The following is a 12,552-nucleotide window of genomic DNA, read 5'->3' on the forward strand; positions in this document are numbered from 1 at the left end:
AAAATCGCAATTATGCATTTATGAGCTACATTTGTAAAACGATATACAGGCTAATGGACCGGGCAATGAACAAATGATCATGTTTTCATCTATTTTGTCGTCCGCCGCAAGATTAAGTAGTGACCCTTAAATACGTTTTAAACAACACACTAACGATTTTTTGTGATATATTTGTGAGGTATAAATCTATAACCAATAACTTGATAAGTAATAGCAGTTTGAATCCGATGCAGACAGCGATCGAGCATCTGTTGCTATGGTTACCCCCAATCGCTATATGTTTGTACACTAAAAAAGGCTAACTTTTGTGGTTGAAACGTAAACCTTTTTTAACCTCCTTTGGTCTCTTATAGCCCTGTAATTCGCACACTGATGTTATATTGATAACAATACATCTTTGTGTATGCTACAATTGATAGGCTAATTTGTCTTCCAACAAATAAAATGCATGGTTCCTGCGTGTTAGGATATGACTTATTTTAGGCTGAATCTTACGACCCCCTTTGAGGTTTGACGAGGCCCTCTGGTTCCGAACTACTGTTGTAGCCTATTTTATGTATTTATTTTTATACAGTATTTACACATCTTTTATATGTCCAGCTTCTCTGTGCTTCGCCCGTTTAAAATAACTCTCCTTCTTAGTTTTCCCAGTTACTATTGTTGTCCACAACTCCGGCCACGGCCAGGCGCTTACAGCCCTATCAGGTAGGTTGTAAGGACATCTGTCCCGGGTAATTACCGTCGTTCACAGTTTAAGTCCGTTTACAGCTGCTAAGCCTCCCCGGTAAGCGCATTACTGGAGCAGCGCGGCGCAAACACGAGCGCTAGCGCAGTACATGATGAGCGCGTGCAGACCGCGAGAACCTCCCGTAGAGGTGCGAGACGTCAACCCAGATTACATCTGCATGAATAACAGATTACAGCGGGCGTAATCAGAGCGATCAGCGAGATATGAAGTGAACCGTCGCTGCAGTTCATAAAGCCTTTCATCGATTACAGAGATAGAGGGTGAGCGCTGTTAAATTGCGTCACTCTCACTTCACGCCACACGTCACCGTTGCTGTCACAGGTAAGGACTGTCAGGTGTGCATTCCAGTAAGTGATTAAGATGCTGCAATCCACGCAAATCCCTTTTGAGTAGGATGCGAAAGAGACCAATCTGTTTGTTTTTATTGTTTTGAGTTTGATTGCCATTATGTCTGATGGCATAAATTTGTTTGTGTTGTTGCAGATGTCAAAAAGAGAGTGGTGGTAATACAGTAATCAGAGTTGAAAATAATGGGTATGTATGAATTCCTGAAATCATGTGTCTCAATATGTCGTCTTTCTCAACTTATGATATCACAATTGGTTTGCAAGTTAACTGGCTATGTATGAATATTACATGTAGCTTGTTGTACATACTCTCATGTGGGTTATGAGATGATGTCATTGCATTTGCCCATTTTATTCATATGTTTATGTGTATGTGTGTGTAGACACACAGCGTGCTTTGCTGGCAGTGGAGCGGCTGCAGGAGAGACTGAAGAAGAGGGGAGAACTGCCTGCTGAGGAAAAACTCAGTCTGCTCAAGAGTGTCTTACAGAGTCCCCTGTTTCACCGGATACTCTACATGCAAGAGACTGGACAACAGCATGAGCAACAACAGGTCAGACATCAACATCATCATCATCATCATCACAGTGCATCACAAAAAGAGCATACACTAACACTAAAATATGCCAAAACATTAAACAGTGGGCTTTAGTTTTTAATAAATGTATTAAACTCCATAAAGAAATGTCTCATTATCATACTATGTAAAATAAAATAAAAATAGTTGGCTGATAGTAGTTGCATAATTATGATACATTATACAGCATTATTCTGTCATTAACATAATAACTGATCTTGTGAAATGCAGAATTGTACAAAAGTAGGCTATATATTTTGCTGATATCCAACTCCACCACTTTTACATTAAATAGAAATTTTCCTGCACATCTATTTTATAAGACATTTATACACCCAGCGAGCATAATTTCAGATATTCCCTGATGTGAACGGTGCTTTGATTCACCTCTTACATCTCTCTGGCCCTGGGTCTATTATTAGTTAAATAAAACATGATATAAACATGATATTCTTAAAGGAATATTTCATATCACAACTAAGTGACAACATTTGTGGCATAATGTTGTCTCTCTTTGCTTTAAAAAAAGAAAAAAATTGTGGTCAGTGATGCACTTAAAATGAAAGTGAATGGGGCCAGTCCATAGTTTGATTCAATAGTAAAGCCACAAGACATAAACAATATGCATGTTAACATGATTTTAGTGTGAAATGAAAAGCTGTGTAGAGTTCTACCTAATTTTACAGCTTTGTTGCCATGACAATGAATCACCATATGACAATGAATAAACCAAGTGTGGTTTAAACAGCTTTACAGTTCAAATAATAAACAGCAGAGTAGCTAAACTTATTTGAAATTCCGTGAGCTAAGAAGGTTTATTGTCCATTATCAGGAGTGCATGAAACATCACTTACTGGGGTCACTTCCAACCTAAACAGCAGATACTGATCAAAGTGGCCAATTTCGAAAATCTTGAAATAGTCAAACCTGAATTAGTTGAAAAATCTACAAGGAGAAACGTTTCACCTTTTTTTACAAACTAGGGGAAAAGTTTAAAATAGTTAAATATATTGAGCTTCAAGTTGAGCTTGTATTTGACATTTGACTTTTACTGTGCTTAGTTTAAAAAAACAATCACCCAGGGGACTATATTTCCAGAGCATAAAGAGGTCAAGGATAATAGGTTAAAGGTCTGGTTTCACAGTATGTGAGCTATATGTGTGTGTGTGTGTGTGTGTGTGTGTGTGTGTGTGTCTATCTGTGTGTTATGGTGTAGAGTAATGATGGAAAATGATCTCTTGAAAATAGCATGTGTTATCCCAAGCTTTCAAAGAGCAGCTCGGGCAATTTAGTCATCATAAGAAATAGTAGATGTTACATTCAGATTTATTTGGTACAACCACAATTGATTGTGTTAGAATCTTCTAGCAGGCCAAAATGAGAGGAGCAGCAGAGGCCAGATGAGCAACTCCAATAAATGAAGCACTAAACTGGCTGTTTGTCATGAGAAACGGCATGCTTATGGGTTCTCTAATATGCCATGAGATGTAGCTACTTCAGCAAAACTATATTTTAGATAATCCTCGTGCTCATTGTGCATTGGTCAGGCCACTTGCCATGGATAATCATAAGCATAAGTTGTTTATATGAGTCATTCTTTAATCAAGCTTATCACTTCCTGTCTGCATTCTGTGAAGTAATAGGCTTACTTTTTTAACCACGTGTTTGGGAGAAAATGTAATGAGATCTTTAAATATAAAGAAAAAATAGTTGATTACATTGGTTGTACTTCAAGTACTTATTTTAATCATGGGTTTCAATGAGCAGGAATAAAAACAGAATTGCCAGCTGTGCTGTTTGCCTGCTGTTGAGGCATATGGTAAGCCATAATAGACCTTTTTTTAAACACTAGTTTTTGTAATCTTTCTGAAATAGCTTTAGAGTCTTTGTTTGACTTTGTGGATGCCAAACAATTAATTCTTTCAAGAATTAATTCTGGAAGTGTCTCGCTGTATCTTCAAAAGCTAGTAATGTATTCAATAAAAATATTTTATTTAAATTTTTAATTCAGATTTCATCAGACAATAAATATTAATATATCAGCATTAATATTGTTTTAACACGTTGAATTAAATGATTAAGTTTGGTTAATAAAATGTATATCTGAAGCAACAGTGATTAACAAGATTAAATACTTTTTAAACATAATACTCAATCTATTCGGGTGAGCATTCTAAACCAAAATACAAATTTGAATATTATTTGTAAGAGGAGGTCTGATTGTGTACCATATCCTTGGTAAGTCCTTATGTGTATCGTGTGTAATGTATTTAGAGAGATGATTCTTGGAAAACAGCAGCAAGGGCCAATTGAAGTTGTGTAAGCTACTTACCTGAGCTGACTACTTAATCTGTGCTGAATAGAGAGAGGCTGGCGTCAACAAGTCACACACTCACCTTTCTGTAATGGTGAGGACTTTCCTTTGATTTTCCATTTGGATTTTTAAACTGAGTTAATGCCCCTAAACCTGACCTTTGAAAAAAACATTTTAATATCTTAATCAAGATAATTTAGTATGTTAAACCTGACCGCCACACATAAAAAAAATGGAAAGTGACAGAAACTCTTACATGCTCTTTTTGCAGTTAAATCTGTTGCACTAACAATCTGAAGTCAGTTAACGCTTATACTGAGTAAGACAGCTAAAAAACACAATATTTTAAATACATTTTAGCGATGATCCTGGCTTATATCCTACTAAATATTTGTGCATTGCACCAATAAACTTGAAACATTGAAATATAACCCTTTGTTTCAACTAAATATATCCTTAAGCTTTTTACCAAGTTAGAATAAATGGTTGTTTGGCAGAATGACTGAATTATAACAATGAGCTAATGCTTTGCCCGACATACTTCAATCATTTAGACTTTTATTGCAATGTTCACATTTACACTTGTTTTTATTTTAGGAGAGATCATTATATGAATAACTTAGCTGTTAGCAGCTCTCCAGCATGAAACAAATCTAAACATTGCACTTTCTTTGTCACATCCTCCTATCAGCTGTTTGCTTATGTATATATTTGAAAGACACTTATGCTCAACAGGGCTTCATTTATCTGATGAAAATTGAAATATTACAATTTCAAACAATCTGAATATTATTTAAAATTTAAAAATGTATGATTTATTCCTGTTATGTAAAAAAATTACAAAACAATTCAGCAGCCATTACTCAAGTCTTTAGTGTCACATGATCCTTCAGAAATTATTAGAATGTTCTGACTTCTGCTCAAAAAGTTTTCATATAGTTGTGCTGCTTAATATTTTGAATCTTTGATGGATAGAATGTTCAAAAGAACCGTATTTATTTAAAATAGAAGTCTTTTGTGACACTATACATATCTTTCGTATTACGATCAGTTTTACTGACCCAAGCATTTTTAGCGGTACTGTATTTTTTTAATATATCACTTGTTTAAAAAAATATTAAATGTTTATTATTTTAAATAAAAAAGAAATTATGATAATTTTTATCTTTTCTGTTAATATTCCATATATTATTACTTTTAATAGTGACAAGACTAAGGGCCAGATTTACTAAATGGGGCAAATTAGCGTTGAGAGCTTAATTCCAAAACAACGCAGACGGGCAAAGAAATTTTAAACACAGATACAGCATCTCATTTACATATCGACCAACGTAAAATATCAAGCATAGCACAAATTATTGTAATCACAAATAAGCAGAGCCAATGCTCATCAGGTGTGGGTGATGCGGGTTCTTATGACAGGTGCAAAATAGTTTAAGACATGCTATTTTGGGGTGTTAATGGCGCAAATACTAGTAATTGGATGAGCGCAAACTTTAATAAATCGCAATGCATGATTCATTTTAATACTCTCCTCGCATAAATTTTGCATCTGAAAGGGAAACTCCATGCACCATGCTTTTTCAGTGATTATTATTCACTGCGTGTTTTTAGTAAATTCTGACAGTTTCCTACTATTGTAATGCCAAAAAAAGGTTTGCTCTGGTGCAAACTGTTAGTAAACCTTGTCCCAAAACTAAAGTGCACAAAGATCAGTAAAGATAAACACCATAATTTTTGATAAATCTTGTATTAATATTGGGAACTTTATCATCCCAGTAAGGCCTTACAAACGGCTAGTGCAACCCAGCCATATTACTCTAGCTGTGTGTGTTACAGGTTTACCCCGGAATGCCTCCTTCTCAGTCTATGAGTGATGATGCAGATGGTGTGAGCACATCACGCCCCACATGCAATCTGAGGTACAGAGACTCCTACCTCTCGGCCCAGCGGCGCAATGACCGATGTCGATCCTTCAATCATGTGACTTTTGCCCCTTTCCTCACAGAGGACATTTCAGTTCTGCAGTCCATGGCCCAGGTAACACCATAACTCAGAAAACAAAAAACTTTAAAGTGGTCATCAGATGTCCATTTTCCACAAGTTGATATGATTCTTTAGGGTCTTAATGAAAAGTCTGCAACATAGTTTGGTTAAAATTTCTGAATGGTAGTGTAAAACAACACCCTTTTTACCCTGTCAAAAACAGCTCTTTTCAGAGCAAGCTGTTTTGTAGCATTTTCCTTTAAATGCAAATGAGCTCCGCTGACCCCTCCCCTCTGAGCCACTCTTTGAGGGTCTGTTTACTTTAGCTACAATCATTTTGAAACTTGCTAATTAGAACATTATTAGGAAAGGCAATTTGCAAAGATTCATTAAAAAACCTTATACTCACATCTTCTGTTGGTGAAGCTGGATCACGAATGATTTGCACGAACGTAGACCTATTTATGTAGATCAGAGGCGCATTCCTTTAAAAAAAACGTAATCCACTGTGTCTTCAGCGGCTCAGATGTCCGGAGTAAATGACGACTGTTATGTGTGTTTATGACATCCAACAACAAAACTCCTTAATCGCTTAGGAGACATTCTTGTCTATATCTGCTCTGGTGATGAAACAATGGAGGACTGATGACAGCTCACTCAGGGCGGGCCTACGGAATACCACTGTCAATCAAACTATTGTGGGAGGGGCCTGTCTGTGTGATGTCACATCTGAGACTGGCTCGATTTGAGAAAAAGGAAATGATTTAACGAGATTAAAAAAAAACACTGGGTGGATTTTTATCATTATAGGTTGGTTGTGTACACACTGTCAACATACATTTCAGTTGAAACTAATTGTAAAAATGCATGTAGCATCTGATGACCCCTTTAAACTAACTAAGATACACGTCAAACCTTAAAAAATACTATAATTCCAACACTACATCTCCTTTAACCAACAGTTTGAATCCATTCTTTCTAATCTCTTATTCTCGTATTTATTGCTCTTTCAGGGTCAGACTGTGCTAAGTTTTGACCTGGAGAAGGGTGAAAGTGCTTTAGGCATCAGCATTATTGCTCAGGAGACTGAAAGCAGTGGAGGTCATGGTATCTTCATACAGAAGATTCAGCTGGACTCTGTAGCATGCAGGTATAAACTGACAAGAATCGAAGTACAGAATACCATAACTTAATTGATTAGAAGTGGATTATTTTGGACAGCGGCGTAGATTGATTGGAAACCATTCATTACCCTATTCTTCTGTCTTAGTGATGGACGTCTACATGAGGGTGATCGGATTCTAGCAGTGAATGGCAAGCTGTTTGAATCCTCTGTAACACAGGAGCAAGCTGTCCAGGTCCTTCAGGAAGCTGCTTCTATAGTAACATTAATTATAGCCAGAGAACCAACCCCATCATTCAGCCCTCCACCGATGAACCACACTCTGTCCAAAAATCTCACCGGCATTTATCATCAATTCAGTGTAAGTCTACTTAAAAACCTTTGTTTTTATATTTATTTGTATCTCTTAAATTTTCCCAAATATACTTAACATAATGTGTAAAATGGCCTTAAGAGATTTTAAATGTGCCCCTGAAGTGTCTTAGAGCTGCCTCATACTTTAAACTGTAATTCCATATAGCCGGCCCATTTTACAATGCATCTTATATGTGTTATTGATCCACAGTAATTTGATTACATTACCACAAGTGTAGTACATCTAACATTTTAAATGTTATACATTAGCTTTTTATGTGAGGTTTTTAGATTTGGTGTTTGTTGTGAAAACAGAGTAAAGGAAAGCAGATGGTCTCCTGGTAATGGTGGAAATAAAAATGAGTCTACTTCTATTAGTAAGACTTTTATAATACACTACTGTTCAAAGGATTGGGGTTGGTTAAATCTGTGAATGGTTTTGAAAGAAGTCTCTTATGCCTAACCCAGGCTTCATTTATTTGATAGAAAAAACTGTAGTAAAACAGTAATATTCTTAAATGTAATTACAGCCATTACTCCAATCTTCAGTGTCATATGATCCTCCACAAAAGAACAACATTTACTTGATATAGAATTTATTTTGTAACAGTGTGACAAAGTCTCTACTGTCACTTTTGATCTAATAAATGCATCCTTCCTAAATAAAAGTATTAGTTTGTTTGAAAAAAACATACTTTCCCCTAAACATTTGTATTAGTATATATATATATATATATATATATATATATATATATATATATATATATATATATATATATATATATATATATATATATATATATATTGTATGTATATAGGGCTAAGTTTTAGTATATAATAAACAATTACATTTTTAAAACAAGCAGTCAAGGCTACAAAAGCTATTGAATTATTGAATGCAAAAACAATTAATTTAACACATGTTGACCTTGTGTACCACATGAAAAATACAATATGCCCAAAATTTTGGAGGTTCAGTCAAATTTATCAAAAGTAACAGCTATTCAAAAGACATTTCTAATTTTAATAAATGCTATTCTTTTAAACCTTCTGTCCTTCTGTGCTTTGAAACATCTAGTATTGGTATTTTGTACTCGCTTGCTGTTTCATTCAATATTTTGTTTCCCTTTTTTGTTGTTTAAATTCAGCTTATTAAAAAAATAATAATATGCTGTTAATGGCAGGTTCCACTTTGACAACCTACCCGATACAGTGTGACATTCCTTGCAAATGTGGCGCAAAAGGTCAAAGTGTTAAATCAGTTGTATTTGTATTCAATAATTCAATAGCTTTTGTAGCCATGACTAAGACATTTACTTGTACAGAAAATAACTTTTAAAAATAAACCTACCCTGAGAAATATTAACTGTAGTAAGTGTGATAACTAGCCCCAGTCTCTCTTGTTTTATAATTAGGCTTATTCCACTCATTTAATTTGATTCCACAGCCTCGACAAATTCATCATATAGAGCTGCAGAATGACAGATCAGGTCTAGGCTTTGGCATCATTGGAGGGAGGAGTACTGGCATCATGGTTAAAACCATCATACCTGATGGTGTAGCTGGAAAGGTATGAGAGAATCATCATTGATTCACCATTATTTAAATGATTTGTGGAAACTGATTCAAATTAAAAAGAGTGACAGATGCCTTGACATTTGTGGATGTGTGTGTGTGCACACAGGATGGGAGATTGCTCAGTGGCGATCTTCTCCTCAGAATTGGTGATGTGGATGTGTCTGCAATGGGCAGTGAGGAAGTGGCACGTGAGCTCCGTCTTGCTGGTTCCTGTGTGAGACTTATCATTGCCAGGGAAACCACTGATGGTGACCTATCACCTACCATTGCCCAGCAACAGGGCTCTAAAAAGAAACAGGTGCAGAATGCTTCTGTGTGTGTGTGTTCGCATATATATGTAAATAGTGATATAAACAGTATAGCTCACCCAAAAATTAAGTTCTCTTATCATTTACTCCCAATCATGTATTTTTTTTAGCATGTTTGACATTTATTCTTCGATAGAACACAACAAATTCAGTAAATTGCAGTCTGTTCCTCCTTCACCACGTTAATGCTGCTTTTGTGGTGTTTTTGTCATTTTTTAAGGTCACTGTGAACTGTTATTATATGGTAAAAAGCTGCGTAACAATTCTTAAAGGGACAGTACACCCAAAAATAAAGATTCTAGCATCATTTACTTGTCATCATGTCATTCCAAACCTGAAGACTTTCTTCTGCTGAACACAAACGTAGATATTTTGTTAAAGTATTGATGAAATCCAAACAGTTTTGAGTCCTTTTAAAATTATCTTTTTAAATATTATGCAGGTTTGGGATGACATGAAGGTCAATAAAATGTGACAAGCATTATATTTAAAATGTATTAGCCTGAAATTATTTCTTGAACACACTCACACTCAGTCAACAATCATTGATTGACATTCACATTAACACACAAGGAGTTTGATTACAATGTTGTTATCATAAATGCTGCTTTATTATGTCTTGTCTGAAGTGGCGAAAGTAAACAAAGAATTACCCTTCTGCAGGATTTAGAAGAAAAAAAGGGAAAAGAGTCCAATGTGAGATTCAGTAACAACAAAAATGGTTTGGACGTCAAAATCTCCAAATCTCTGAATAACCTGAACAAAGGTATGATTCCTTGCAAGATATTTTTTCCCATTCAGTTTAAGAATGATAAATGTAAACAATAAATGAATATTGGGCATTTTAGAGTCCAGTGGATTTGGGGTAAAGAGCATACTGAAAGAGAATGCAGTGGATCAGCATGGACAGATTCACACTGGAGATGGCATCGTTGCTGTGAGTTCAATACAGATCTTTATTTTTTGCATCTCTTTACTTTCCTTGTGCATGTAAATTTAAACAGAAGTTCTTAGTGGTTTTAAGCAATAAATTGCTGTTTTATTCATTTTTCAGTGATTTCTGTGTAAATGATGTTATGGAAATTAATAATCCTGTTGTTGTTTCTGTTGTTTGTGGGGGGGGGGGCTGTTTACATTGTAGTCTTTGTTTTAGGCAGAATGGTAGTATTATGTATGTATGATTAATTACATTGTCACTAGATATGTGTTTGTATTTATGTAAATGTGTGTTTGGGGTTTCAGTGTCATTTTGGTACAAAAAACAACAACAACATTGAAGTATCGGGTTAATACTTCATGACTTTTCTAATGAGAGCTTATTATAAAGAGAATTTCAACTTGCTTCATAAAACACTTCAAACGTCCTCGTTTTGCATTAATTATGTTTGGGGTTTTAGAGACCTCAGATATGAAGCATTAAATAATGCAATGACTTTCCACGTGATGAGACTCTGTGACTGGTGTACCCGCTGTGGAAATACACTTCTGTCAGATGTTTATTGTAATTTATTTTATTATATTTTTCTACATAAGTTTTGCCAAGGTCAAATTGATCACAAACAACGTCACTACAATTTATACTAGGTACATTTCTGAAAAATGCTTGCTTTCTTTGTGGCAAAATAGAGGGATAAAGCGTCTGGGGTTGGGCATCAATATTTTCAGTACTGATGTTGTAGCAAGAGCTATTTAGCCTGAAAATCAATGCGTGCCAGAAGCTCTGAAGTGAAAAATTGAACCGTGTTAGAATATGGTTGTTTAGGATTGGAACTATTTATCTTAACATGCAGAAATTCTGAAAGACACAAAAATCATCTGCTGTTATTTCACACTAAATAATGAAGCTAAATGTGACACTATAATAATTATGTTATATTATAATGGGCTTTAAAAAAAAAAAAAAAAGTTATGATCATGTTCTATAATAAATTCTATAAATTCTTGTTAATGATAAACTAAAACAGAAGCATGATTAGCAGTTCAGATCCATTAAATGATAAAGGATGTCTTTCAAATATAATGTTTAATGGTTATAATGACCTGTTGTATTCTAATATAGGAAGCGGAGGAGATCCTGCTCACTGGCCAACAAGTGGAGATTTCTATTCGGCGAAAAGGCTCACCAACTGGAACACAAACAACCCCCACAATGTCCACAATCTCTCAGAGACCCTTAACCCCTCTGGGTCTCCTTCCCCCTCCACTGCCTCCATGTCTACCAGAGCCAAAGCCAGTTCTGCCCCCAGGGAAAGTTTTCTATACTGAACGCCGGGACCTCAACTTCAACAGAGAGTGCAGTTAGTGAAACTCTTGTCACTTCTGTTTATATGCACTCATTCACACTGTGCTTGATTCATGCGTTCTGTTTCACTTTGGCCCATTCTCTGTGTGAAGTCTCAGTTACTTTTTGACCCTACTTTGATTCTAATAACAGCTTCTGTGTCTGTTTGTTCTTTCTGTGACCTCAGTTGAGTCAACGCAAACCTGTGATTTAGAGTCCAAGATGAAGAATATAAACCAGCCCTCGTGTAAGAACAGATTTATTTACAATTATTATTACAGCCACTCATTTTGACTTGCACCTCAGGTTTCTTAGTGTACTAGTACAACATCTACTATAATATACAGTTATGATTGTAATTTAAGCATTGTTTGCAGACAATTTTAATTAATTCGAAACTTGCTTACCATTGAATCCTCTGCAGTGAATGGGTGCCATCAGAATGAGAGTTAAAAGAGCCGATAAAACTGCATGTTTATAATTAAATTATCATTTGGATGTTTTTTTTTACTTCAAACCGTTGATTCTGGCTAAAATACATAATATTGCTTTCTCTAGTGAAAAAGTTGTCTTGTCTGAATCAGGAGTGAAATATGCAGATATTTACACACTAAAACAGTCCAAAAGCGTTAATTGATGGCCTGGAGTCGTGTGGGTTTCTGGTGAATTATGGTGATGTTTTTATCAGCTGTTTGATCTCTCACTCCTTCACTGCAGACGATCCCTTGGTGAGCAAAAGATGAAATGCTAAATTTCTCTAAAACTGTTCCTATAAATAACAAAGGCATCTGTATTTTGGGTGGCCTGGGGGTCAGTAAATTGTAAGTGTTGACTTTTAAGGTGTGTTTTCAAGCTTTATTCCAAAATTGACATCAAGATAATAAAGCATTTCATGCTTTGAAACATTATGCTTTTAAAAGTTAATAACCCTATTTA

The 12,552-nt window shown here is 35.4% G+C and overlaps 1 protein-coding gene across 1 annotated transcript in view; it reads left to right on the top strand.

Annotated features, from left to right (window-relative positions):
- Positions 1–834: 834 nt before the first annotated feature.
- Positions 835–12,552, top strand: part of LOC127948493 (multiple PDZ domain protein-like) — a 50,880-nt gene continuing 39,162 nt past the window's right edge. The window contains exons 1-12 of the mRNA XM_052544954.1: positions 835–1,069; positions 1,232–1,282; positions 1,479–1,648; positions 5,826–6,026; positions 6,986–7,122; positions 7,243–7,456; positions 8,897–9,019; positions 9,134–9,325; positions 9,999–10,101; positions 10,184–10,272; positions 11,395–11,632; positions 11,804–11,863. Coding sequence (XP_052400914.1) covers positions 1,279–1,282; positions 1,479–1,648; positions 5,826–6,026; positions 6,986–7,122; positions 7,243–7,456; positions 8,897–9,019; positions 9,134–9,325; positions 9,999–10,101; positions 10,184–10,272; positions 11,395–11,632; positions 11,804–11,863 — 1,531 coding nt within the window. The 5' untranslated portion in view covers positions 835–1,069; positions 1,232–1,278. The remainder of the gene's footprint in view (positions 1,070–1,231; positions 1,283–1,478; positions 1,649–5,825; positions 6,027–6,985; positions 7,123–7,242; positions 7,457–8,896; positions 9,020–9,133; positions 9,326–9,998; positions 10,102–10,183; positions 10,273–11,394; positions 11,633–11,803; positions 11,864–12,552) is intronic.

Source organism: Carassius gibelio, chromosome B1, assembly GCF_023724105.1.
Source record: "Carassius gibelio isolate Cgi1373 ecotype wild population from Czech Republic chromosome B1, carGib1.2-hapl.c, whole genome shotgun sequence".
In the NCBI taxonomy this organism is placed as follows: Eukaryota; Metazoa; Chordata; class Actinopteri; order Cypriniformes; family Cyprinidae; genus Carassius; species Carassius gibelio.